Source organism: Cydia pomonella, chromosome 19 (genome assembly GCF_033807575.1).
Source record: "Cydia pomonella isolate Wapato2018A chromosome 19, ilCydPomo1, whole genome shotgun sequence".
In the NCBI taxonomy this organism is placed as follows: Eukaryota; Metazoa; Arthropoda; class Insecta; order Lepidoptera; family Tortricidae; genus Cydia; species Cydia pomonella.
In genome coordinates, this window is record NC_084721.1 from 8,388,690 (window position 1) to 8,416,686 (window position 27,997).

The 27,997-nt window shown below is 37.7% G+C and overlaps 2 protein-coding genes across 3 annotated transcripts; one reads left to right on the forward strand and one right to left on the reverse strand.

The window, feature by feature from the left end:
- The first annotated feature begins 1,446 nt into the window (after positions 1-1,446).
- Positions 1,447-27,889, forward strand: LOC133528278 (protein masquerade-like). Of its 2 annotated transcripts, none has more exons than XM_061865601.1 (7): positions 1,447-1,772; positions 14,494-14,659; positions 19,151-19,290; positions 21,278-21,466; positions 21,974-22,165; positions 26,329-26,507; positions 27,749-27,889. In XM_061865601.1, exons 1-7 carry the CDS (start codon positions 1,718-1,720, stop codon positions 27,812-27,814), a joined length of 987 nt encoding a protein of 328 aa, XP_061721585.1. In that variant the 5' UTR covers positions 1,447-1,717; the 3' UTR covers positions 27,815-27,889. The 2 variants fall into 2 exon arrangements, with proteins under 2 accessions (XP_061721585.1, XP_061721584.1); XM_061865600.1 differs by having other exon boundaries at positions 1,453-1,772; positions 19,040-19,290.
- On the reverse strand, positions 13,400-14,483 carry LOC133528279 (NADH dehydrogenase [ubiquinone] 1 alpha subcomplex subunit 8-like). Its single transcript, XM_061865603.1, has one exon. The coding sequence runs from the start codon at positions 14,150-14,152 to the stop codon at positions 13,613-13,615; it is 540 nt and encodes a 179-aa protein (XP_061721587.1). The 5' UTR covers positions 14,153-14,483; the 3' UTR covers positions 13,400-13,612.
- Positions 27,890-27,997: the final 108 nt, after the last annotated feature.

Below are 27,997 nucleotides of genomic sequence, written 5' to 3' on the forward strand. Positions count from 1 at the left end.
GTGTAGGGTTCCGTAGTTACTCTTCTGTCACAATAAGCTAAACTGAAGCTTAAAGTATAGTAGATTGTTAACCAAGGGATGAAACGGTACTTTTCACCCGAGTTAAACAAATAGGCAAATTTGCATAATCAGTACCTTATTAAAGTAACAGACTTACTTGCAATCGGAGACTTTGCATGTCTAAAGATAAGTATCCCATAGCGAAAAACATTTAGATTGCTATATAGTAGAGTATAACAATAAGTCCTAGACATAATGCATCGTACATGAGTGCAATAAACGAATATGAATATAAAATAAGCGGGATTGCCTCTTACTTTTTAATTTTGACTCTTTCGTTCTAAAACTGCCAATAGTCAACGGCTTTACTCATACAGCCAATGAAATTGTTTTAGACAAATTAAATATTAAATAAAAATAGAATGAGTAAAATAAGAACAAAAAAATCTGAAATTTTAGCTTCTTACATGAATAATGCCAAATAATTTTAACAACCGATTGTTGTACGTTGATTGGACGTCTTTTTACTATGAAGGGGAAACTTTGTGCGATTACTCAAAAACAGCTGAACTGATCATGTCCGCTATAGTTTTCATTTAATGTCTATCTTAAGCTCTACTTTCACGATTTTTTTCATATTTTTTGGAGCTATGGGTCAAAAGTTAGAGGGGGGGGGGACACACATTTTTTTTCTTTCGGAGCGATTATCTCCAAATATATTCACTTTATCAAAAAATGTTTGTTGAAGACCCCTATTAGTTTTGAAAGACCTTTCCAACGATATCCCACACTGTAAGGTTTAAATGAAAAAAATATTTTATTTTATTTTATTGTACGACTTTGTCGGCTTTATTGATTTATATATTCATGCCAAATTTCAGCTTTCTCGCACTAACGACCACGGAGCAAATCCTCGGACAGACAGACAGATAGACGGACATGGCGAAACTATAAGGTTTCCTAGTTGACTACGGAACCCTAAAAACCTGCCTCTCATAATTGTCCTTGTGAAGACATTTATTTTGCTTCTTCAAAAGACCTTGATGGTTGGTATATGATCTACTTTATTGCATATTATGATCATCATCTTCCTAGAGCTGTCCCTCTTTTTGCCACGGCTCATTTATATTTATTCCAACAAAATTTATACAGTCTCATGGGAGCCTGGGGTCTGCTTGGCACCAAATCCCAAGAATTGGCGTAGGTACTAGCTTTTACGAAAGCGACTGTCGTCTGACCTTCCAACCCAGAGGGAATTATTTGCATATTATATGATATGGTTGCGTATTGTGTAATAATACTTGTCTAGGTACTAATTAAATCATTACATTGAAGTTAAAAGGAGCCCTAGATTGATATTTACTAATATAAGTTATCTAACACCTACGTAATTTATAATATATCCGCAAAGGCTTCCAGTTAAAGCAAAAGCCTTAAAAGTGGTCTGTAACCATCGAGGAAAAATGTGGCGAAAGTATCGGTGTCCCCCAAATGATATCTGTATTAACGGCAGCTGAACTTATGCAACTGCCAGTGCGCTCGCGCCGGCAAGCCAGCATCAGTGTTTCGGTAACCGACCAACTCTCCGCTCAACTGCATCCGGTCTTATCACAACTTTAGGCCAATTTAACGACAGGAATTAATTTTTTTAATAAATGGCCAGTGTCTAGATGTGTAGATTTTGAATTTTTTGGCGGTTGGATTTAAAAGTGGAACAATGTACTTTGGAGAAATTTTGGTTTTAGTGTTTTCTGCTGGGATTTTGTATCCAGGTAGGTATAACTGTTACTAATAAAATATTAGTATTAAAGGCATCTAGGTAACACTTGTTTAATAATTATAATTTATTACTACCGGAGTACGTATTGCGGTAATCTCGAAGCCTTTTTAAGGTTCCGTAGCCAAATGGCAAAAACCCTTATAGATTCGTCATGTCCGTCTGTCTGTCCGTTTATGTCACAGCCACTTTTTTCCGAAACTATAAGAAACTTGGTAAGTAGATGTAGGTATTCTATGAACCGCAATTAGATTTTCACACAAAAATAGAAAAAAAACAATAAATTTTGGGGGTTCCCCATACTTAGAACTGAAGCTCAAAAATCTTTTTTTCATCAAATTTTTCATCAATACGTGTGGGGTATCTATGGATAGGTCTTCAAAAATGATATTGAGGTTTCTAATATCATTTTTTTCTAACCTGAATAGTTTGCGTGAGAGACACTTCCAAAGTGGTAATATGTGTGTCCCCTCCCCCCCACCTGTAACTTCTAAAATAAGAGAATGAAAAACCTAAAAAAATGTATGATGTACATTACCATGCAAACTTCCACCGAAAATTGGTTTGAACGAGATCTAGTAAGTAGTTTTTTTAATACGTCATCAAAATTTAAAAAAAAATTTTTTTCATCAAACCCATACGTGTGGGGTATCTATGGATAGTTCTTCAAAAATGATATTGAGGTTTCTAATATCATTTTTTTCTAAACTGAATAGTTTGCGCGAGAGACACTTCCAAAGTGGTAAAATGTGCCCCCCCCCCCTGTAACTTCTAAAATAACAGAATGAAAAAACTAAAAAAAATATATGTATATCATTACTAAGCAAACTTCCACCGAAAATTGGTTTGAACGAGATCTAGTAAGTAGTTTTTTTTTTAATACGTCATAAATTTTTGGTATTAGCGTAGTCGAGTTAAAGAAATCGGTATTGTCAAATTCAGTTGAAACGATAAGACTTTATAACTTTATATAAAACTTAATTGACCAGCTTCCTTGAAATTGCCTGATCCGATTTTTTTTACCGACATAACTAATGTATCCGAGTATAATGCTACTTACAAAATATTATGATTACCGATGTGTATTCATAACAATGAATAAACTGACTTATAAAATATTGCAATATGTTATAGTGGAAACACACACAGACACTTTTGAATAAATACGTAGGTTTAATATAAGTATAAGGTAGGTTTGGTAAGTACTTAATTGATAGTTATTGATTGTGTGAAATATCCCGTCAACACGCATTACTCGCGCTATATATCGCCTGGCAACATGATATAACTTGCGGTTGCTCGTAGTTATTTAAATCAGTACTACTTCTACCTTAGTATAATCCCTAGAAGGAAGGAGTAAGTATATTTCTTAAGAACAAGTTCATCCAAATTGGATATGATCCAATTGTCCATTTTCTTTCCTGAACAAATATTAGAAATTTAACACATATGCAAGCAGGATTTATGATTTACATACTCCTCTGGAGTTGCAGGCGTACATAGGCTACGGTGACTGATTACCATCAGGCGGGCCGTATACTTGTTTGCCACCGACGTAGTATTAAAAAAAAGCCTCGATATCTTGCAAATAACTAGCTATAAAACTTTTATACGTTTTCTCTCGTTTAGATTAGAACCTTGCGTTTTTGGAAGGCGAATAAATATTTGTAGTCTACGAATATACTTATTACTTATACGTACATGTCACCCCGTTCCAGAATCGATTGCTTCGTTCATCAATTCGGCTTATTTGTTTTGATTATTATTACGGTGTAAGGCTGTAACATTCAATTATCTTTCATGAAATATGTCGAAAACATAAAAAAACGAATCGGACATTTAACTTTTAACACGCGAGATTTTTTTTTCTAAATATTGTTATTTTCATTGATCTTTACTTTTTTATAATTAAAATTTGAAAAGGTACCTACGCTAACATACTAATTTACTTATGCACTAAACATAACGAGTATCTGGAGCATTCCATGAAATTGTTTACCGTTGTCCCGATCGCGAGTTTTCTGAAGCTGTACAGGTATAGGAGTTACTATTTCTGTGACAAAATTTGTCATTTAATGACCGCCCGTGGAATGCTTTCTAGTCACTTAAGAGGAAAGGGGACGGCCGTTTCTTCATACAAACGTACCCCCATTTTCCTCTCTGGATATTGACATTATGGATTTTTTTTTACAGATATTGATGTATATTAACTATAGCTACAATAATCAAAAAAATTTTTGATTATTGTAAACAATTAGGAGCGAAAAACAGATTTCACACAAATTTTTAAATGCTCCTAACACTTATAATAATTAAAAAAAAAACATATTGACATACAACAAATTATGTCATAATATTTTCAATAATGTTAATATCCAGGTAGGAAAATGAGGACTACGTTTGTATGAAAAAGCCATTTGGCGTGGGTCCTCCGACACCTTGCCCCGGGATGGGACGGGATTGAACCTAAACTTAGTCAGTTAAACCTAAAGATTGAAATACATAACAGACCGGTTAAATATTATGCAACGTGATTATACCTACGAGGTACCTACTTATCACTGCGATTCTAAATGCATCGACTTGTCGCGCTCTGTTTTCATTTGAGTATTTGAGGCCATTGTGATAATAACAATGTTGTATGTTAACATTTTTAATTTAAATAGGTACTTAAATACCTGCTTTGTTAAAAAGGAGAAGCGTGGCATGACCAAATACTTTGCTCCTGTTTCGTAAGTATAACATTTGCCTACGTCTAACCTATTGAACCCCAAGAATACTTAAAGGCGTCGTTACTAGTCGTGCCCACAGCGCCAAGAACAACTAAAGGTGTTATGGCGGACACTGTCAAAGTAACCTTCATACCCTTCGAGTAAAGTTTACATTAGCTCCCTTGCGCCTTGGAGCTTGGCGTTTGAGTGATTGTGTTTATGACCTAAAGCGTTCAAAGGGCTAAGTAAGGCATTTAGATCCAAAAAGCTAATTATGTCAATAGTTTTTCGACGAGTTGACCGAAATATTAAAACGAACAATCTATTGAAAGTTCCGCAACCTGAAGCGCGTTGATGTCTTTTGTTCTGCAGCGGGTTAAGTATATATATTGGTGTAATAAATACAGATTGTTACGTCTGGCCATACTCTGAGGTCTGAGGAGTTGAATATATAGGTCATACCGAACAACTTTTATTATGGAGCCAATCCCGAACAAGCATTAAAAATCTGCTGTTTTATACATTTCGGCGAATCAGATGTCAATTGTTTCCTAATATGGTATCAAAGATAATTTCTAATCTAAATCATAGGCCAAAGGTGACGGCATGTTTTCGAGCGATGGCGCCATACCTTTGGCCTATGCACTAGTAGATGGCGCCACTTTTTGATATCTAACCAATTTAACACATATCAGTGAAAGAATAAGGATCAAAGTCAAATGGCGATCTGTTTTCATGTGTCGAAAGATGGCAGTAAACTTACTGTGGCTACAAAATTTACTTTGACAATCTACTTCTACTTTAAATTCTCTTTGATGGTATTAAAATCTAGGGATAATATTTACCAGAAAGCGTGATGCAAAGAAGGGAACTTAATGTGTTTATCAATATTTGTACATACATATAATGTATGTCCCTTTGTGGCAATATAAAGAAGAGACCATACGCGTAAGCCGATTTTAATGACTTACTAAAATCGATTTGTCTCAATTGTCCGAGTGTCACAAAAAACAACAAAAATTAAACAATGTGGCTACGGAAGATAGAGGTCTCCATGCACCAAAAAGTGTCCGTCAAAAAACCTTAAATAGGTGGCGCTACAATTCCTAGAATGTTTGAAAATAAAATTCAAATCATAGACAGCGCACTTCACTCTATCAATAACGCCTAGGTACTTAGCTACTATTAACTATTATTAATAGCTGACAGCTGGACACTTTTGCAACAGTTCTGCCTATGGAGATTGTTGCATATAAATGTGGCGACAGTTAGACACTATGTTTTAAATAAGAAAAAGAAATCGACGTACTATTATATTGTCTTTTGTAGGATTTAAAAATCATATTTAGGTTTTATTAATTTTGAGTGACAATTGAATCTATGATGATTTAAAGTTGGTTTACTTCACTTAAATATTTTATTACGCTGTCGGGTTTACTTTATTTTTTAATTATGTTTTAATTGAAGCAACGGAGAATGCTTTTCAAGAGCTCGTGATTCTAAATAGAATTAAATAAATAAAAAATACACATATGTTCGAAAGAGTAGTGTACTTAGTAATATAATAAAGTAACAAAATATATAGCCACCTATAATAGTTACTAATTAAATGGCTTTAACATACAGACAGACGGACAGACATGCGGACTTAACGAACTTATAATAATTCAATTTGTGCCGTAATGGCTAAAGAACCCTAAAAGTCAAAATAATCTTGGTACGGTCACGGACTTAACTGTCGAGCCATTCAGGGTTTACATTAGACATTTTATGCCGTTCATATTGATAACCAAATTAGCTTGAACCTTAGATGGATCAGCAATTAAACTCTGTCTTTGACTGTACCAGATATACCAATGTAGTGACTTACACAGATCGCGGGTACCGGTATTGAAGGGACCTACAATTTTATCTGTACATGTAATTTGTGGGTCAATAACGAGACCTCTCGCTTTAGTAAACGTAACGCCTTTTGTTTCATAACTCTACTCTTATTTCGTCCACATAAAAAAAAAATGGTTGCGTTCAAATCAAACCGCCTCTTTCTTCTCAGTCAGGGGATATACAGTTCGAGAAACAGGCCCCTGCTCAGGGACATTCAAAGTCCCAATGCAATTGTTTCGTTCAGTAAGTTCAATGGCCTGGCGAAACTACTTTAATTGCCAAACAATGTAAGTTTTTGATTGCTAATCGTTGGGTTCTATTCACGAAGGTTGATGAGAATGTGCAAGTTTAGAAATTGGTTGCGTCTTTTAAGTATATGCTCTATATTGGGGAAATTAAATGATTATTCCAACTAAGTACGTAACAACGTAAGAGACAGGTAGCACAATTTAAGGCTATTTATAGTCTGACTGGCCATACTTAGCACTAATAAAAACAAATAAAACTATAAGATCTAGATTAAGAACCCTGATGGAAAGCATTCTGTAGGTATTTGTATTATAATCTTTTACATATAGTTCTAAAACGCAAAAGTAAATGAGACCCTATGATGCACGCAAGTTGCAATGAAAGGTCGATAAAATTTGTCGTTGTTCGCCGCAAATAACACTGCGACCTATCCTATACTATCAATAATGGTAATCTGTGTGTCGTCTGCTCAGTCTGCTGGCGTTGTGAAACGTCGATTAGGGCTGGCCTACTTGGTGATGCGTTTTCGACGGCCTTGCAGATGCAGCTCCCGCTCTCAGACTGCATTTTGGAATTGCTCTTGATTCTTGATAGGCTAACAAAATCTGGTAACTCAGGTGCGGGTAATTATTTTAGGGCCATTTACACCATACCACTAACCGGGGGTTAACCGGTTAAACCGTTATCCCAGTGTCAAATTGTACTGGTAAACATGGGTAACTCCAGGTTTAGCCGGTTAACCCAGGGTAAGTTATTGGTGCAAGTGGCACTTAGATAGAAAGCTATTTTATTTGGCTAAGACAGGTTACATAGGTAGCTATTATTGGTCACTATCACGAAATCTCCTCACACTTGGACATCGATTGTTTCCGGTAATGTTTTGGGTTTAGTTAGCCATAACCTGTGGACATCTGTAAGTCCAGGGTGTCACATGAACGCTACCTCTTTCAAAACCATATTTAGTTAAAGGCAAAAATTTCATTTTCCGATCCAGGCCCGGTAGAGAGACAGGACACAACGAAATGTCATCAGCATCACACGACTCAAATTCGGATCAGCTCAAATCGAGACGTACCTGCATCTTAGGCCTGAGATGAGATACACTTGTAAATGTTACTTACATAAGCAGGGACAGAGTTATTTGTTAGAATGAGTTAATGATAGGTGTCGTTCCACGACGTAAGGTGCACCTTATGGTGTTCAACGCTTACGTCGCATAGTACCGCATTAGTATTGAGTCGCCGCTAACGCTACCTAATAATGGCGTAAGAGCCGACCGCCAAAGAGCATATAATCACTACGTTTTAAGAGACGGGACTTCCATACTAGCGAGTGGACTCAGTTTGTTTCGCAAATCATTACCAAAATCTACGACAAAGAACCGTCAAGGAACTATAATACCAACATAACCGATTTAAATAGTGTAGTACGCTACACGCTTGCGATTCTTATCGATATCGATAAAATGGGGAGGGTTGAAACATAGGCTCCTGTCTATAAATTTTGTACTCGAAATCAGGTTAGCATCGAGTCCACATTTAAGTTGTATGTTATATAGTGGATAGTTCTTTGAGTGGACTAATATCTGGTCGGGCTTAATGTGGACCCGAATTATTTTAATACAGTTTTTAAGTCGTGTTTTTTTTTTAAAGCTTTATTTTCAAAATGTTCTGCACATACATGTTTCCATAAATGTTACTTTTCTATGGGAAGATGTATCGTCAGGTCTTCGTTCCCAACAAATTTGACCCACTGCCTGCATCTGAAAACATACAGCCTTGGACAAACATGACTTTATCTACAGTTTATATTCCAAGTATTTGCTAATGAGATGATCAACTGATTATTTAGCGCTAATATGCATCTATAAATCATGTTTTTCAGCATCCAGTTATCAACAACCCTTTATCAATGCTCTAACTTTTTATGTATTTATATGTCTGTTAATCATGAGAACCGGTCTGGCCTACTGGGCAGTAACCCTGCCTATGAAGCCGATGGTCACAGGTTCAAATCCTGGTACGGGCATTTATTTGTGTATAAACATACAATTATCGATAGTTTTAGTACATCCCTAGTTCACAACTAAAAATAATATAAAATATCAAATTTTCGATGTGTTTAAAGCCTGCTGCACCAAAATAAGGTCAAAAGTATCTAAAGCAATACGTACCGGTCTTTATCCAAGGGAAATTTCGCCATTAAATCCCTTTTTTCGTGATTTTCTCGAGCGGCTCGCTTGCCACATATTTCACACTTAGTAAACCATTTTCTCGGTGGCATTATAACAAAGTCGCTCTTTACTCTGATCACGGTTCACTATTTTCGATATTTTCACTAAATAATAAAGAAATTGCACGAAATACCCGAACAAAACATTGAAGTCTTCATAACAAACAAAATAATTAGGCTGACAGTTGACTTGATGTAAACTTGACAGAATAAATAGCACTGACGTTTTATTTTTCTTCGTTGGCAAAGATTTGCGAAACAAGTTCCATACAAAACTTATTTTGTTCCTAGTTGCGTCAGCCTGCCGACCGCTATAAGGTACCTTTCGTCATGGAATATATGTCACAAATTAATTTCTCATTCTGTGGCTGTGTCCCTACTTAAAGTAAAACTTGCAAGTGTATTTCAGGCTTTACAGCAGACCACAACCATAAATAAATAGACCTATTACTGTATAGGGTTGAGTTCCTGGTGATGAAGAGAGTACCGAGAGGTCCTAAAAATGCAGTTGACAGAGTGCAATGTGGCTTTGTCACTTAACCTGCCAAGAGCTACGAGTTGTAAGAGCGATGTATGGGTCGGCAACATATTTAATCCACCGATCGCTGCTGTAATTAAAAAAAAAAAACGCCCGGAGCACTGAAATCACAGTGTGGTGCAAATGTAATTTTTAAGGTTCCGTAGTGAACTATTAGGAACCCTTATAGTTTCGCCATGTCAATCTGCGTGTATGTCTGTCCGTCCGAGCATGGAATAAAAATCAATATACATTATGCGACAAAGTGGTAGAATAAAAACGTGAAATATTTTTTTAGGTCCTACACGTAAAATGGGGATGATTATTTTGTTCCAACCCCACGGTGATGTGGGGGGAGGGGGAGGGTGTCGTTGGATAGGGCTTGTGCACAAATCACGCGAGGTTCAGGGGGTCACAAAAATCACGAGAGATCAAGTTGGGGGAGGGGGGGTATAAGAAAACCTCACGTGTATTTTTCTATGGTGAACGAAACTAAGAAAAAATATGTACCACATACTTTTTCTCGGTTTTGGTAAACATAAATCTTCACTTGGCAGTTCTAAATAGCGAGTCTAAACAAAATTTACTCTATACAATACTATTTATCTTAAAATTAGGTCGAACGAAATAGTTTTTAAAAAATACACGTGAGGTTATATGTGGGGGAGGGGGGGGTTCACCAAGAACCTAACCAAATATCACCAATTGGTCAAAAAGTAGCCAAAAAAACCTCGCGTGATTTGTACACAAGCCCATAGGTCTTTCGAAATAAATCATTTTAAGAACTCATCTAATTTAGTCTGCTGTGTTTTATATTTATGGACCAAGCAAAGACTTTGTCCTTCAAAGAAAAGGGGTAACTCGGCAGTTCGGGTTACAACGACGTTCGGATTAGCCTGTGTACGAATTATCGAGGCCCTATTGTATTATGCGCATTAAAGTTGGGCATACTTGATAAGTTAATGTTATTAACCTTGACTTGGACAGACCTCAAAATTTGTAAAAGTAGCTAACCCAAATAGTAATCAATTAAGGCCAGAAACAATAAGGTTAAAAAATAAACTTGAACCAAGTTTATTTAGTTAATGCTGCTTATTCAAATTTGGCTTGACTAACATAGCTCTAATTTTGCATCTGGTTAGCCTTGGAGTACCTACACGCAACACCGCCACGCCCAAAGTTAGCGAAATTGGGCCCAATTAAGTTTTAAAGCTTGACTAATGGAATTGGTTTTAACCACGCTTCCCACGAATCCCGCGTTAAGCTATAGGCTCGTGCTATCCTGACCACATCCGAAGTTCCTAACATGGGTTGGTGTTCTTTAGAAGAGAAAGAGAATTCATAAATTGAATTATACTTACCCAGCCGTTTTTTTATTGTGGTAATAGACACCTAGCTTATAGTGGGCTGAGTACTAAAATCATCCCTGGGCCAGTAATACGAGTATAATATAAATATGTTATGAACAGAACTGCTGCCTCGTCATTGAGAATATTATTAGGTTAGGTACATACACGTGACATGAGTGACATGACTTAATGAGTACGTATATACCTTATCTACTGGCGACACTCTGGTAAAAAAGTCACGGTCTCGATTTTTTAGAGTTCCGCAGCCAAAACGACAAAAACGGAACTGTTTGTTAATGAAATTTGGAAGCCGCTACTCAGTTCAGAAGTTAAACTAAAAAAAAATATTTTAGGGGAGCACCCCATATACGTTTGTAACAATAAAAATTAAGTTCAAGATAAACGTTACTTGATTTTTTTGATTATGTGCTTTTTGATATATACTTGAAAAAACATTAAGGTTAGGTGGCTAAGATAAACTATGGGGCAAGAGAAACTATTGTAGGGAAAATAAGCAGTTAAAGATACTTACGGATATTAAAAACTAAATTAAATGATAATACTAAAAATAAAAAGAATGCATAAATCAAATTATCTTAAAAATACGTACGTAGAAGGACTTTTCCATACGGTTTCTCTTGTCCCGGGAAAAATAAAGTAGGTCAGGTATGTTTCTCTTACCTGATGAATGAGTTTTCTTTCAAAAAACTTTTCTTGTTATTAAAAGGACGTAAGTGCCGCGAAGGTACGCAATTTTGCTTGTAGGTACTTACGGCTTTTTAGGGTTTCGTAGTCACCTAGAAACCCTTATAGTTTCGCCATGTCCGTCTCCGTCTGAGGCTTTGTTCCTTGATCGTTAGTGCTAGAAAGCTGCAATTTGACATGGATACATAAATCATGCATAACATAACATCACAGAACGGTAAAATAAAAAGTATAAAAACTTTTTTTTAGTATACCTTCCATAGAAAATGTTTTTTTTTTTGCTTTGACGCAATAGTGTAGGGTATCTTTGGATAGGTCTTTCAAAACGAATAAGTGTCTCCTAAAACCATTTTTGATAATGTTAATATTTTCGAAAATAATCGCTCATAAAGAAAAAAAATATGTCCCCCTCTAACTTTTGAACCGTGGGTCCAAAAAATATGAAAAAAATTGAGAAACAAAAGCTTAATAAGTACTTTCCGAACATGATTGGTCCAGTCGTTTTTGAGTTATTGCAAAAAATCTTCTTATTAGTATAAAGACGTAGGTACAAAGCGCTGCAAAGGACTCCCTTGTAATGTACACTTGTACAGTCAGATGCAGAGAGAGGTGACCCATCCTGCATAGACTGATTGTATGCAGGGGGGGGGGGTCACCTTCACCTCTCTCTCAGCAGCTGACTGTACATGATACTTACTGATCCTTAGCTCCCGTTAGGCCTATTCTGACAGAATGGTAACTACGAAACCCTAAAAAAACGGGACCCTTATTACTAAGACTCCGCTGTCCGTCTGTCTGTCACCAGGCAGTATCTCATGAACCGTGATAGTTAGACAGTTGAAATTTTCACACAGGATGTACTTATTTCTGTTGCCGCTATAACAACCAATACTAAAAAACAGAATAAAATAAATATTGAAGGGGGCTCCCATCCAACCAATCCAACAATTTGCAGTTTTTATAGATAATGGTACGGAACCCATCGTGCGCGAGTCCGACGCGCACTTGGCCGGTTTTTAGTTTATATTTATTTATTTAACCTTTATTCCACAATACAAAAAAAGTACAAATGGCGGACTTAATGCCTTAAGGCATTCTCTACCAGCCAACCATTGGGCCAAACTAACAATTGGTGCGGAAAAGAAAATCAGTACAGAGAGATAAAAGTCACTATCTAAACACTACTATTATAAATAAACATGCATAAATACATAATATTATAATAAATACAAACATATACCATATATAAACACACATACATACACACGCACATAATGAAAAAAAGGAACCCGTATAGGATCAGTTTGTTGTCCGTCCGTCCGTCTGTCTGTCTGTCTGTCAAGACCCTTTTTCTCAGGAACGCGTGGAGGTATCAAGCTGGAATTTATATCAAATACTCAGGTCTACTGTCCCTTGGGGCTGTGAAAAAATCAAACTTCTAAGCCAACGCAATCAAAAGATACAGGTTTATACCGCAAATTTTCGACACTCGCAAGGGAATCAAAACCTACAGGGTACTTCCCGTGAACTCAGAATCTTGAAATTTGGCACGAAGCAACGTCTTATAGCACAGATAAAGGAAAAATTGCGAAAACTGAAAATTTTTAGTTACATCATATAATAAAAATATTTTTAATAGGTAATTGATATGACAGGTTTGTACGGAACCCTCGGCGCGAGAGTCCGACTCGCACTTGGCCGGTTTTTTTTTTCGTAGATCACTTTCTGATAAACTGATTAGCATTAAATATAGTCACTGGTGTCAGGTGGTGGTGTCATCCCTGACGGATGATTGTTGCAACTGTATCAAGAGGTACGTGTTAGGCAAAGATATGCAATTTATAACAATAGGTATTTGTCAAAGCACGAACTATGTTCATGAATGTCATGCCGCGCGATAGGCTATATGTCCCGCCGCGGCCGCGTGGCACACTTACTTAGGCACATCGTAAAGGTGTCGGGTCAAATTATACACTTGCCGGTTACAACTGTAATTAGTCATTACGATACCGAGTGAGTACTTATACAGTATAGTACTAATAGTGACACTAAGCAAACAATTATTATTCGTGTTTATCTTCACAACATATTTAGAATTCCACTAATTATATATGTAATTACAAAGCTCCATGCGTGACAAAATTAGTCGTACATCCGGCGTACTGAACTACGTTGTGGTAGGTTTGAACTATTCCGTCATCCACCAAAACCGACTACCAAATCGGGCTGGTTTACGCTGGTGGCAGTCTGGCAAAGAAGGAGTTGGATCTTTAACCTTGGGTACGCACGGGCAAGGAGGCCCGGGCTGTGGTTCACTGCGACTCTTGTGCACACGCCCTCGACAAAAGTACCCGAAGTCCGGCCGCTCAGCACACAGTTTATCTTTCATGCACTTATCGAACACAGCTTGCGTCTTTCGACAGTACTCAAAACTGTTATCTCCCGAGCTCTTATTGATGCATTCAGCGTATTGGTTGAATTCATTGCGGCATTCAGCTTTAATAGAACGGAATACTTTTAGAGCGCAAAATGTTACACGTTTTCCGAGATCCACACAAGCGCGAGGGTCCTGGGTTTCTTGCCGACAAAGCATGAATTCGTTGTTGACATTTTCGCATAGTTTCCCGAGGTAAGGGGCAGCGGACATCAACGTGGGAGTGGACAGGTTGATTTCTTGCACGGTTAATGATTCACAATCTGGTAGTGTAACATCTTTAGTTATCACCATATTGATTTATTATGTACTACTATTAGGTATTCAAAAATAAAACTATTTGCACCAACAACAATAATCAGTCAGTTTTGATTGACAATCATGTCATGGTGAATATTTTGTTTATAGTTTTAATCACTCGACTGAATAGGTTGCATATGTGAAACCTATAAAACCGTTACTACAAAATTTTCCCATCGCGATATTTTGATTTTCTAGCCTCTAGCCTAATCCTCAGTTTGTTGTTGTTTGTTTGTTAATGTTATATTCGTCCGATAGTCCGACTTATGATGTTTATTAATTATGTAGATATTTACCATGTAATTTTTTTGACACTAATATTTTTACGCTTGCAGTCGCTGAAGCCCAGTCAGTAGTATGCCCCGCCGTACGCACAACCAGCGGTTGGCTGGACCTGTTCCCGCTGCCATGTCGTAAGTCCTCTGAATGCCGGACCGTCATGGGGCCCTCGCACGTCTGTTGTAAGGGCTACTGCACTAAGGGCGTCGCAGCGCAGATCCGGTAAGTGGCAGCCGGCATAGACACCAGACACCACACACTATGAAGACCAGGGTCACCACATATAGGCGCTCTTTTTAAAAATGTTTATTAGAAAACACAATTCCCCAAATGAGGGCGCCACTGGACGGTCGACGCAGGCTTAATCGGAGCGCCAATGTAATGCGTGGTGAGCAGGTGGTGAGCGCAATGTCTATCTACTTATGTATATTTTTTCTGGTACTTTGTTTTCAAGCGCCGACTTAAATGTATGTACCCCAATGAATATACGATACTTCGACATGACTTATTGTAATTAATTTTGATTATTTTCTATTTGTACATTTTTTACCATAATTTAAACGTTTTGCTTGCCCGCAGTGCATTGTCACGGTAGAGTCCCTTTAAATAATGACAAGCTTTAGATATCAAATTATAGCGCCCCTTTGATGACTCCTTAGTTATCTAGGAAAACTAGAATGCATTTTGTGGTCGAAGGAGCTTCAAGAGCGTTGCGTCAAGTTGTTGAGCCCACTCAAAGAGTAAAGTATCGTCGACTAAAGTCGCATACCTCGTAACTCCATTACAGGACATTAAGGAATTGCTACTTGGGTCAATAATGCCTAAAGTTGCAAACCTCGTAACTCCATTACAGGACATTAGGGATTTGCTACTTCGGTCAATAATACCTAAAGTTGCAAACCTCGTAACTCCATTACAGGACATTAGGGATTTGCTACTTCGGTCAATAATACCTAAAGTTGCAAACCTCGTAACTCCATTACAGGACATTAGGGATTTGCTACTTCGTTCAATAATACCTAAAGTTGCAAACCTCGTAACTCCATTACAGGACATTAGGGATTTGCTACTTTGGTCAATAATACCTAAAGTTGCGGAGTAGACGGAGGAGTTACGAGGTTTGCGACTTTAGCCGGCGGTATATATGTAACCCACCGCGGCGGCGCACTGCAACGCAATCTACCATCTAACATTTTTTTACATGGGAATTACATCTGTCTTTACTCATTGTTAGATATTTTGAATAATTTTCTATTATTTATAACGGTGTCGTGATATTATAATAGCACGGGGCGGGGCATTGTGTTAATTGAATCAAACGACCTGTATTGTTAATGTTATGGCCGGGCCGAGATTTACATTGGCCGTGACATTTATTACAAATCACTGCAAAACTTGTGCAAAATTATCAAATTGCATTACGTTTTTCGCAACTTCGAAATGTAAATAGATTACATACCTACATAAATTACTTCTTTTGTAGAGTCGTGAGCAATTCATATCAATGCATTTAACTGCATATATTTACCCATACCACATAAGTATTTTTGCAGTAGACTGTAAGATCACTTCGTATATTGTTAGGAACATATATATGACTTGTTTGGCCAAAACGAAATCATTACGATTGCTCTATATTGATTTTGATCAACTAGTAACATTCATTATTACGAACGCTGTTATATAACAATATTATTATATGTTAGTTCATAATTCAATGCACGATCAGTGAGGCATGAATTTATCTCCTTAAGTTTTATTGACTGGTTCCCAGCATGATGTGCATGTAAATATGCTTGTATTAATTAAGATATTAAACGCTTTTCAAATAGTTGGCTGCTGTTTATTATTCGGTTAAGCACAATGGTACTAAAATTAATCCGATTAATTGTAGTGTCTCTGAATTGCGTATAACTAAATTAAATTGAGTTTGACATCACATCCTACAAGTCTTGAAGAAAAAGTACCCGGTCGCCCAGCTGACTGATGTATTTATTTTGACGCTTCGCTACTGAATTACGTACCTACCTAACAGTACATACATACCTACCTGTCCTATTTTATTTCAATTAGATTACTTTACCCCGATTTTACAATATATTTGAACAATAGTGTTATCGTTTTTATCACAATGAAAAGTTACAAAACGTAAATCATTATCCAAAATCCATTACAATTGAAATGTTACCCATTTGCAGCGTTGGTTGCAAAATTTCATTTGTGACAATGAGCAATTTGTTCAGCGACACATTAGGACCAAGAGACAAGATACTTTCAAAGTGTAATCAACTCAACTCTTACATCTTACGATACTAGCTTAACCAGATAACCAGTTATAAATGTTATAATTATAAAATAACTATTTACCTGATATGATATGAACTGCCAGGCTGTCAGTTCCACCACTTCCACCGCTTGACTGATCAAATGTCGTCATTAGTGATAGTACCTATTAGGTATACTGAAATAAAATAAAAATGAATGGGTAACTAACGAACACTTGTCCTTTATTCATAAAACCTTTAGTTAATTTATGTTTTATCCCTTTCTAACAAATATATAAGTCGAAATGACAGATAAGACAAACGATAAACAGCTATCGTGGCTTGAGCATGTTCATGAATAATGCCATTGGTAATTATATGTACGTCACGGTACGTAATGTTATTACGTAAAGTTCAGTGGCAGTATCGGGATCCATGCCCCCTTGGGATGGTGTTGGATAAGGGTAGATAAACTTTGTTCCCATAGCGTATTTCCAATTATTGAGGGCCACCCCACACTAGCGTCTCTTGAGCGTCTAGTCAGCGCTATAGAAAACGGCGTCGCTGAGCAGTTGCGCCAACGTCGCTTCAAGCAGCAGCCATGGAGTTGACTAGAAGCCGACGCTCGGAAGACGCTAGTGTCGGGTGGCCCTTAGATCTGGGTCAGTTTCTGGTTCTACGAACATTTCCATATTATAAACAGGTGCATTAAGCACAGACCTGTTGCAACTATAAAATCGGGAGGTAGGCCGACAGCTCAAAACTACCTACCTGCTTTTTTGTGATAAGATTTTATTTTACTAATACATTATCTGTGAAAACTTAAACTGTCTAACTATCACGGTTCATGAAATACCCTTGGCTACGGAACCCTAAAAATACAAATCCGAACGAAATCGCGGCAACATCATGAATGATCATTATTTGTCAATTAAGTCATAATAAAATCGTACACTGACAACGCACATGCTTGCTCTGATTGCGAAAGCTTTCGTTGCCCCCTGAGCCGGCGGGCACTTGTCAAGCGTGTAAAACACGTTTATTACATAATATAAGAGCGAGGGTTGACGCGGGTCGCAATTAAAGCTTGCATCGCCTCAATGCAATATGGCAATATTGCGAGCTTGCATATATTAAGTGGGTAAAATATGTTAATAAACACATTTTAGATATAAATGGACTTGGCTCTTAATAGGCACGCAGTAACTCTAAAGTTACCTATTTGTTAACTTGTATTTTTGACATTTGTAATTTTATAGTATAGTAACATTTAATTCATTATTTGTTAAAGAGCTTACCTTACCTACTTTTGTATATACTTACATTACTTATCTTCTTGTGTGAGTTTATAACACTATCTAAATTAAATAGTGCTCGCTAGCCTTAAGTGTTGTTATATAAGTGTATCTCATGCAAGTGATTTTTGTAAATTCTTTATGAGATAATAAATGTCTTAAACAATATATATAGGTATAAGATAACCAATACCAAAATATGTGACTGTTACAAACAAATCCAAATGCGTACAAACAGAAGGACACTATTATTTGTATGAGATGTTCTTATGTTTACCTTATGGAATCACATAAATGTAGCTGAAAATAATGTATTGCTAGTAATTAGCATTAATAAATATATAAAATGAATTATTAATCTCGCTGCATTTTGACGTGTGCCAGCTTAGTTAAAAAAAGGAATTACAGCTGAATTGGCATTATTTGAAATTGTTCACTGTCTTAAATATGTTGCGGTCAAAATGGAACGATATACTTAATACTCACAACATACCAGATATCACAATACAATTAAATATTTACTTTACACCATCTTACTGCTTACTGCACCTTGCTCTTTAGGATTGACTATTGAGCTTCACCTACTGACATATTTTTAGTCAGTAATAACCTACGTTGTAAATACTTAGCAATTAACTAGACGCACTTAACGCTTTCACCCTATACCTACTCAATTGTTTTAATTATGTCGTAGTTAGAGAAAAATATTAGTTATATAGTAATACTTGTTAGATATTGGTACAAGGTATTGTAATAAATGTTTCACTTTATGTGTATATTTTTGCATCTAAAAACATTATTAAATATAAACCCATCAAAAGGAATTTATCTAAGTGTGTAGTATTAAATACCTACCTATAACATATTACATATTTCAATCATTAAAATAATATAAACTTTATTATTTTATTATTATAAAGTACTTACATTATTTTTATGTTCATATGCCTTTCATCATTACGTACATATTTAATCACTAACGTTTGAGTATCGTGTATTATATTAAATCACCAATCATTACCATGGGTGATTTCCATTTATAGAAACGTGACTAACCAGTCCAGCACAAGCACATCCAGTACAAGCACTAGCACAACAACCACCAGCACAACCACCACGACAACGACAACCACTACAACTCCAAGTACCACCAGCTCCACGACTACTACTACGACGACAACGACGACGACGCCCAAGCCGACGACGACGGAAGCGCTGCGGCCCTACTTCACGCTGCTGCCTATCATCCCCGCACCGTCTACAGCCAAGCCCACTAAAGCTGCAGTGAAGAAAGGTAAGAGCCTATCCACCACGATAAGTACGGTGTAACCACTACAATTTCAGGTATAACCAGTTCCACGACTGCGACAAGGATTACATCACGCGCGAAAACTCTTGCAGCCATATTTCACGCTGCTGCCTATTATCCCCGCACCATCTACAGCCAAGCCCACTAAAGCTGCTGTGGAGAAAGGTAAGAGCCTAACTACCACGATAAGTACGGTAATCACCACAATTTCACGTATAACCAGCTCCACGACTGCGACAAGGACTACGTCACGTGCGAAAACGCTGCGGCCATATTTCACGCTGCTGCCGATCATACTCGCGCCGTCTGCAGCCATGTCTTCCAAAGCTGCTGTGAAGAAATATGAGCCTAATGAACACGATAACGACTTCATCTCCAAGTACAGTCATGTCTGAAAATATCAATTCGGACAAAGTGTCAAAATTATGTATACACGAGCGACTTTATTGTCCATATATTAAGGTAGTGTATAAATTTTTTGGCACTTTGTCCATATCGATATTTTCAGACGTAAGTGTACCATCAGCTCCATGACGCCGACAACGACTACGTCACGCTGGTGACCACGACACAAGCGTTGCGGCTCTATTTCACGCTGCTGCCGATCATCCTCACGCCTTCTCCAGCCAAGTCTACCAAAGCTACTGATAAAAGCCTAATGAACACTATAGGTTCGTTAACCACTATATCTCCTAGTACCACCAGCTCCACGACGATGACAACGACTACGTCACGCTGGTGACCACGACGGAGGCGCTGCGGCGGTAGCTCACGCTACACCCGTCATCCCTATATCGACTAACACTGCTAAGCCCAACACAGGGGCTGTAAAGAAAGGTAAGCCTAATCACCACGACATGTACCAGCTCCCAGCTCTATGACACGGAGCGCTTCGGTCCTACTTCACGGTCAATCTGCTCGCCCAATCCGTTTCAAAAACAGACCTACCTATAATTATATTGTAGTAGGTAACTATACTGTTAGTAGTGTTAGTGTTCCAAAAACGGCGTGCTTTAATGAATTTAAGTTTTCGAGTTAAGTATACGCTACTTAAAAGTGTTATACGAAAAACTTATTTACTCGTATCTACAACTATTATGTGTAAGTATAATGTATTAATAAACATGCAATTTCTTAATACATATATATTGTATATGTCGCACGGTGTGCTTGCGCAAGAGTGCAATAAAACGTAAACTGAAGTAACAGTGCAGTGTTTTAAACTCTGCAACCAGATACCTAGAGATGCCAAATGCGTTCATTTTAATTGGCTTCCTAAACAATAAACGCATTACAATTTAGAATGGTTACCTAAGATCTACAATAATATTTAACGAATACCTAATGTACATGAGTCGAACCATCACGAACTTTCTACAAGTTTATTTAAATAAGTGCCTATACCTATTACTATTACCGACGAACTCAGCGTTTCAAAACGCCAATAACAAATAGACCATGAGCCGATTAACAGTATCACATACTGACATACGTGCTCGTTCTCGAGAAGGAATCATCAGCTGCCCATATTTTTTAAGAGAGGTATGGGCAATGTGAATATCATCTCGCCTTGTGTGGTAGGGCACAGCACAGCAGATGTCATTCCAGATCTAGAGCAGAGCCCAACTGGGGAAGTACCTCCACCTTACAGAAAACCGCAGCCAAATAACACTTGACCCTACTCATAGTGTTGTGTTCCTGCCGGTGAGTAAGGTTGCCAGAGCTCAACGAGGGGGGTGGGGTTAGGGTCGGCAACGCGCATGTAACTCCTCTGGAGTTGCAGGTGTACATAGGCTACGGAGACTGCTTACCATCAGGCAGGCCGTATGCTTGTTTGCCACCGACGTAGTATAAAAAAAAAAAAAATTGTTCGGGTTAGGATCTGTTCTTTACCAATAGTTGCTGATGTTGTGTAAAACACTTTTTGTAGTTTCCTCGCATCATCATCTACAAAATCATTTTTCTTGGGCAGGCAAACAACAACAGAAGCTAGTGTGTCCAAAGTCAGGACAGTCGGCGTTCGTGTTATTCCCGGTGCCGTGCGAGAACAGCGCGCAGTGCCGCAAGAGCAGCGGAGCCGACCACGTGTGCTGCGAGTCGCGCTGCGTCAAGGGAGTCCCGGCGCCGCGCTCCGAGCCTATTCAGCAAGCTTCACATCAACGTATGACCTCATTTTAGTGTATATCTGCCGCATTTAAAGCAACATATTGTTCTATCTCATATATTAGCGTTATCTCATCCCGAATCCGGGTTTCTTCTGTGTCGTCAAACTTCCCAACCGGAAATATTTCACCAGAGCCTGATTGAATAACTTAGGTTCAAACTGAAAACTAGTTTATAAACAATAAGGTATTACAAAGCAGTTCCGGATTGTGATGGTCACTAAATTAAGTACCTTGCCTGCTAAGTTCCTGGGAATTGGAGTCCAAACTTTCTCTTATACTTATACTTAACTTAGTAAGTTTAACTGCTACTACCTAATCATCTATCATCTTAATCAGCTACATGTGAAACGAATTTTAAATGCAACCTGCACAAGTAGGTAGTTAAAACACACTTAAAATGATGGCACGCACAGCCAGTTAGTTTAATCTTATGCAAAACGTATTATCTCAGACACGTAACCGTTACGCGTATGCTTGCCAATGATCCTCATTACTGATTACAGCACTTCTCGGCGTGATACCGCGAGAGTGCCCGTCACAGCCGCTGGGAGAGCTCCTGTTCGAGGTGCAGTCTTGTAAGACTGATGCAGACTGCTGGCCGAGGGTGTGCTGCCCTGATGGCAAGAGATCCTACTGTCGGACGGCGAAGGCCAGACTAGATTTAGTGCCGGTAGTCGGCAATCAAATCAATCAACGTGAGTACTTCAAGCCCTAAGGTCTCTTATCTAATGTTTTTACGATGTACTCCCATAGGTACTCTCTAATTCCCTCACTATATACCCCAATTTTTTGAAGAAGTGCTAGGTTTAGGTTCGGCACCAGTATTAGGGTAGGTACTTGTCAACGCTTCATACCCTTCGAACCTGTAATGCTGAGTGTACACAGACATTAGTTAAGATATATATCGGGAGCTACCGGTCGAACGGGGTATTTTCCTATGTATTTTTCATCGGAAAAGTAGGTAAAATAAGATGTAATATTAGTTTACCGACCTAAATTATACAATTTATGCAGTTTGAAGACTCACGGTCGTTAGCCTCTAAACAATGACAAAAAGTGAAGAAGTAGAAATTCGTAACCTCTTTTAACAAGGCCGCCGGTGTCTGGTGTAACAAACTATTGTTATCCTAAGTCAAGGACGTGGTCGGTCAGTAATTAATATTAAAGATTAAACCTTAAATCTGAGACCTAAGGTCAAGGTATGTAGTTTGTACCTACATAAAATTCAGATTTTAAAGTTAACAAGCAGCCAAAAATCTATATTTTTAGCGTTCCGTAGCCAAAACGGCAAAAACGGAATCCTTACAGTTTCGTCATGTCCGTCAATCTGTGCGTATGTCACACACAACTATTTATCTCAGAAACTTGGAACATAGATGTATCTTGCCAGCCGCTACTATGTTTAAAGTTAAAATTAACGTAGGTACCTACTTCAAAAAAACCGGCCAAGTGGGAGTCGGACTCGCGCACCGAGGGTTCCGTACAAACCTGTAGGTATATATTATTATATGATGTAACTAAAAATTTACGGTTTTCGCAATTTTTCCTGTATCTGTGCTATAAGACGTTGCTGTAGTACCAAATTTCAAGATTCTGAGTTCACGGGAAGTACTCTGTAGGTTTTGATTCCCTTGCGAGTGTCGAAAATTTGCGGCATAAATGGCTGTATCTTTTGATTGCGTTGGCTTAGAAGTTTGATTTTTTCACAGCTCCAAGGGACAGTAGACCTGAGTATTTGATATAAATTCCAGCTTGATACCTCCACGCGTTCCTGATAAAAAGGGTCTTGGCAGACAAACAGACGGACGGACAACAAAGTGACCCTATTGGGGTTCCGTTTTTTCCTTTCGAGGTACGGAACCCTAAAAATAGTACTTAGTACCTATTAATGCGATTATCGCATATAGATGCGGTTTCAACTAGGTAGGTACGGTCACGTCACGTCTGAAAATATCGATACGAAAAAAGTGACAAAAATATGTATACACGACTTTATTGCCTATATATTAAGGTAGTGTATGCATATTTTTGACACATTTTTCGTACCGATATTTTCAGACGTGACTGTACACGCGAATGCAGTATCAAGTGTGATATTAAACCGCCTTAAATATCTACTTTTGGCATGACTCAGTGTAGATACAACTTTACTAAACAAGGCAAGTGTCCATTAATAGTAAATTACTATGGAGGACGGGAAACGAAGGGTTGCAGGCCAAGTAGATATATATTAGGGATACGCGGCCGGCTACCCCGTTTCTCGCCGAGATTTGTATAGTGTTTTTCTCAAACTTACAATGAAATAATTTAAAAAAATAAGATGATGATGATGATGATTGTTTCATGTCCTAATTTGATAGGTTATTCAGTGCGTGGGGTATTGAAGGGGAACAAAAATGTAATTATTTTGGCGCTACCACGCATGCCATTACGCTTTTTTCTTTTCTTATTTGTATTTTTGAAGATTACCTTGGGTTACTAGGAGGGAACGAAAATTTCATTATTTTTGCGCTACGACGCACGGTTCTCCTAGATACAGCCCGATAAAGATTTCTGTGTTCCCCTTTGAAACCCTGACATAATATTAAACAAACACAAAAAGAGAAAAAAAGCATAATGGCAGTATTTTGCTTATTGGTTTTTTATGGTTGAATGCCAAGTCGTGCCATAATTTGACGTTTAAAAACAAAAGGTTGCCTTACTGGCCTAGGTGTCTAAGGCTGTATGAAATTCCTTTACATATCATCTTCACTCATCGCACCTGACATGTAGTATTTCCGGAACTAATTTGAAGTCATGTCAACCTTCATTACAAGTTTGAGAAAAGTATTATTTTTATTGACTCGTAGAAAAAGTATTGTATACAATAGTGATATAGGTAATCAAGCTTTTCAATCTCATACCTCACTTTGGCAACTCAGCAAGCTTCGTTGCCAAAATAAGTACGGTACTCAACTGAAAAGCTCTCTATTATATCAAGATTGAATAAAATACTATTAGTTCGAGATAAAATCTATAAAAATGTTAAGTCAAGGGCCAAAAGTAAAAGGTAAGCATACTAAATTACTAAAGGAGTTAAATTGGGGTCGTGTCGTGAGTGAAGGCTGCCTGCGTTTACTTGCACACGCGGATGTCGGATTGAACGTTTGTTCCGTGTCAACTGTACTAAGAACTTTTGTTACGAAAATCCTGTTTACTTAATTTTGGATTTTGGCTGTGGGTCAATATAAAATCCTGAGTCCGTGTGTAGTATTACATAGTATCGTCATTTATGTTATGCAATCGTTCGAGGAACGAGTGCAGTTCGACTGCACTCTCAGTAATGAGTTTCATTTACCTCATTTCCTCTGACGGTGTGAATGAACTTATACTGCGCCTAGTGATTGTTTTAATGAAATGTGTTGCCTTGCAGCTTTGCCTTAACGTTTACTGCAGGATTTAACAAATTTTTAAATCTTAGTTCACCGCGCAAATCAGCCAATCTCAGTCCAGATCACGCCCTTTACAGGGTATTCTACCCATGTAACTCCACTAATACATGAAAATAATGTCGATAACCATGGCTACAGTAAAGATGTAACAGTACATAATAGGTAGGTATATTCACATATTAGCTAGAGTGAGCATGCATCATGGAGTCCATGGAGATCTAAAATGGAGCACACTCTTAACTTTTTTTGTTATAGTAGATTGAACCTTATCACTGAGATAGCAAAAGTGGGGCGCGGTGTCTCACTTGCACATGTTGCCAATGTTAAAAACATACCATTGTGGTAGTATTTATATCAATATACTACTGAAATTAAATAGTTTCTTATACTATTTTAGTACTATATACAGAGTGCCGTTCTCAAATCTTTTAAGTAATTTGTAAATAATTATGATGAAAATATTAATAACTGATTAAACCAAGCATGTGCACAACAAAAAAAAAAACATAATTTTAATATGGTAGACATTGTAGAAACTTTGAATATTAATTGGTATCCCCAACTTGATGACATATTTTCGAGATATTTCCAAAACACGTGAATGGCGGAGCTCAGCATTTAATTGCGAAATATTTAAAAAATGGGTAAAAAAATTTGTGTGACAGGTTGTAGAAGTGAATGTTTTGCTGATTATGGTATATATTTTTACAGGTGAACCACAATCATTCAATTTTATGATAAAAATAGAAGACGATAATTGTCAAACTCATTGGGGTGACCATGATGTCGGCACGATGTGAATCAGTTTTACACAATTCTTATTAAGTAAAGTTCGACATGATTAAATTGGTGGAATGATAGCTATTATAGAATAATTAATTGCCAAAATTGAAATCGCGGAATTTGAAAACTAGTTGCAATCACAGATCTACGATGAGTAGAAAACGCTTAAAGAAATTCAAGATAGTTTAAAGTGCGCAAAACGTAAGCGATCACGCATATGAACATATCATGCTATCAGTAACAGCTTTTAGGACGACTAAATTAAGTAAGATTTTGTGAAGCGTTTTACAGAAGAGAATAAACTATATCCATCCCTTTTCAGGGGCCATAATACTAGCACAGCAAAAAGACAGTAAGATTCTCTCCGACTATGCACAAATGAGAAAAGATCTTGGCCAAACTATATATTCCACGTTATCCTAATATCCCAGATACATATAACTCATGGTCACCCTAATTAGAAAGAGATGCAACGGCCCACCTTGACTTCTCATGTGGACACACTTTTTGGCCAATGTACCCTATCCGGTTAATCTTATAAGTCCGTGGCGTGCATCTGTTCTTTCTATGCATCTCGCTCGTACTGGCATATTAGTGCGAGTTCCAAAATGTATATTTTCATATAATTATCTACTTTATTACAGCCGTGCGTGCGCTGGAGCAGTACCTGCAGTGCACGGCGCCGCCCAAGCCCGACCTGTTCCCGAAGCAGTGTCAATCCAGCGTGGACTGCTTCCCTAACCTGTGCTGTGCGGAGGGCGGCAAGAAACACTGTCGCCCGCCACAGAGGAGTTTGCTAGCTTTGTTAGCAGGCATGGGACAGGTATTATTAAAAATTGTTACACATTATTTTATCGCATAATGTGCCTGATTTTGATTTGGAACCTTCCGCAATACAAGACAATATTTTGATGCCATAATAATAGCATGTATTGGCAAGGCTGCAAATATTTAAACATCTGTGGTCGTAGGTATATAATGCACCCGTTTCATATACAATAAATCCGGCCAAGAGCGTGTCGGGCCATGCTCAGAGTAGGGTTCCGTAGTTATTCTTCCGTCACAATAAGCTAAACTGGAGCTTAAAGTATAGTAGATTGTTAACCAAGGGATGAACTGTGGATGTACGTCTTTTTACTATGAAGGGGAAACTTTTTGCGATAACTCAAAAACAGCTAAACTGATCATATCCGCTATAGTTTTCATTTAATGTCTTTCTTAAGCTCTACTTCCACCATTTTTTTGACTTAAGGTTCAAAAGTTAGAGGGGGGGGGAAACATTTTTTTTTCTTTCGGAGCGATTTTCTCCAAATATATTCACTTTATCAAAAAATGTTTGTTGAAGACCCCTATTAGTTTTGAAAGACCTTTCCAACGATATCCCACACTGTAGGGTTAAGTACCCTAAAAAAAATATTTTTTATTTTATTTTATTGTACGACTTTGTCGGCTTTATTTATTTATATATTCATGCCAAATTTCAGCTTTCTAGCACTAACGACCACGGAGCAAATCCTCGGACAGACAGACAGACGGACATGGCGAAACTATAAGGGTTCCTAGTTGACTACGGAACCCTAAAAACAGTACCTACCCGAACTATGAATCCCTGGTTTTCGCCATAAAAAATCAGTGTGGGACCCCGCTCATGATAATGTAGTCAGGTCAATAGACCTCACCGCTTGGCATGACTTGCGTTGTAGCGCGAGACTAAGGTGTATTCCCATCTGTCCGCGCCCCACTTTTAGGTGATATGATCATTGTCAAGAGGGCGCTGTTATTCTCATTGTATAGGGTGACATTTTAGTTTAGTATGGTAAATTTAGTTCCAAAGAAATTCCGCAATATGGCGCGCAATCATATATGAGGCAGGCACAAATGGAAATAATTTCTTTGAATGCACCTATTCTCATCAAATGAATTTTCATTTGATTGGAGTCAGTGTATTTACATAGACTTAAAAGATGAAATTGCTACAATATAAGTCATGCATGCTAAGCGGTCTAATGCATCAGGCCAAGTAAGCTTAAGAGTAAAGATACTATACTACTTTCTTATTTACAGAGATTTGGAACCACCCTAGTGAACCTGCGGCAAGCACAAGCAAATAGAGATAATAATAAAATATAAAAAATAGGCATTAAGTGACTTATTATAAGTTAATGTTTTGTACTTTTATATTTAAAATAAAATTGTTGTTCTAAAGTTTGTATCATTTCAACGCTTATTAATTTGCGGTGGTGGCCAGGTCGAGTAGATATGACACCTGACTTTAATCTGGAGGTTGCAGGTTCATAGTTCATATCAATGAGT

Excerpts from the sequence above, each read along its gene's own strand:
- LOC133528279 (XM_061865603.1), bottom strand. The coding sequence starts at position 14,152 with ATGGTGATAACTAAAGATGTTACACTACCAGATTGTGAATCATTAACC.
- LOC133528278 (XM_061865600.1), top strand. The coding sequence starts at position 1,718 with ATGTACTTTGGAGAAATTTTGGTTTTAGTGTTTTCTGCTGGGATTTTG. Across the intron at positions 14,660-19,039 it reads GGCGTCGCAGCGCAGATCCG|AAACGTGACTAACCAGTCCA; the intron begins GTAAGTGGCAGC and ends TTCCATTTATAG. Across the intron at positions 21,467-21,973 it reads TCAGCAAGCTTCACATCAAC|CACTTCTCGGCGTGATACCG; the intron begins GTATGACCTCAT and ends TACTGATTACAG.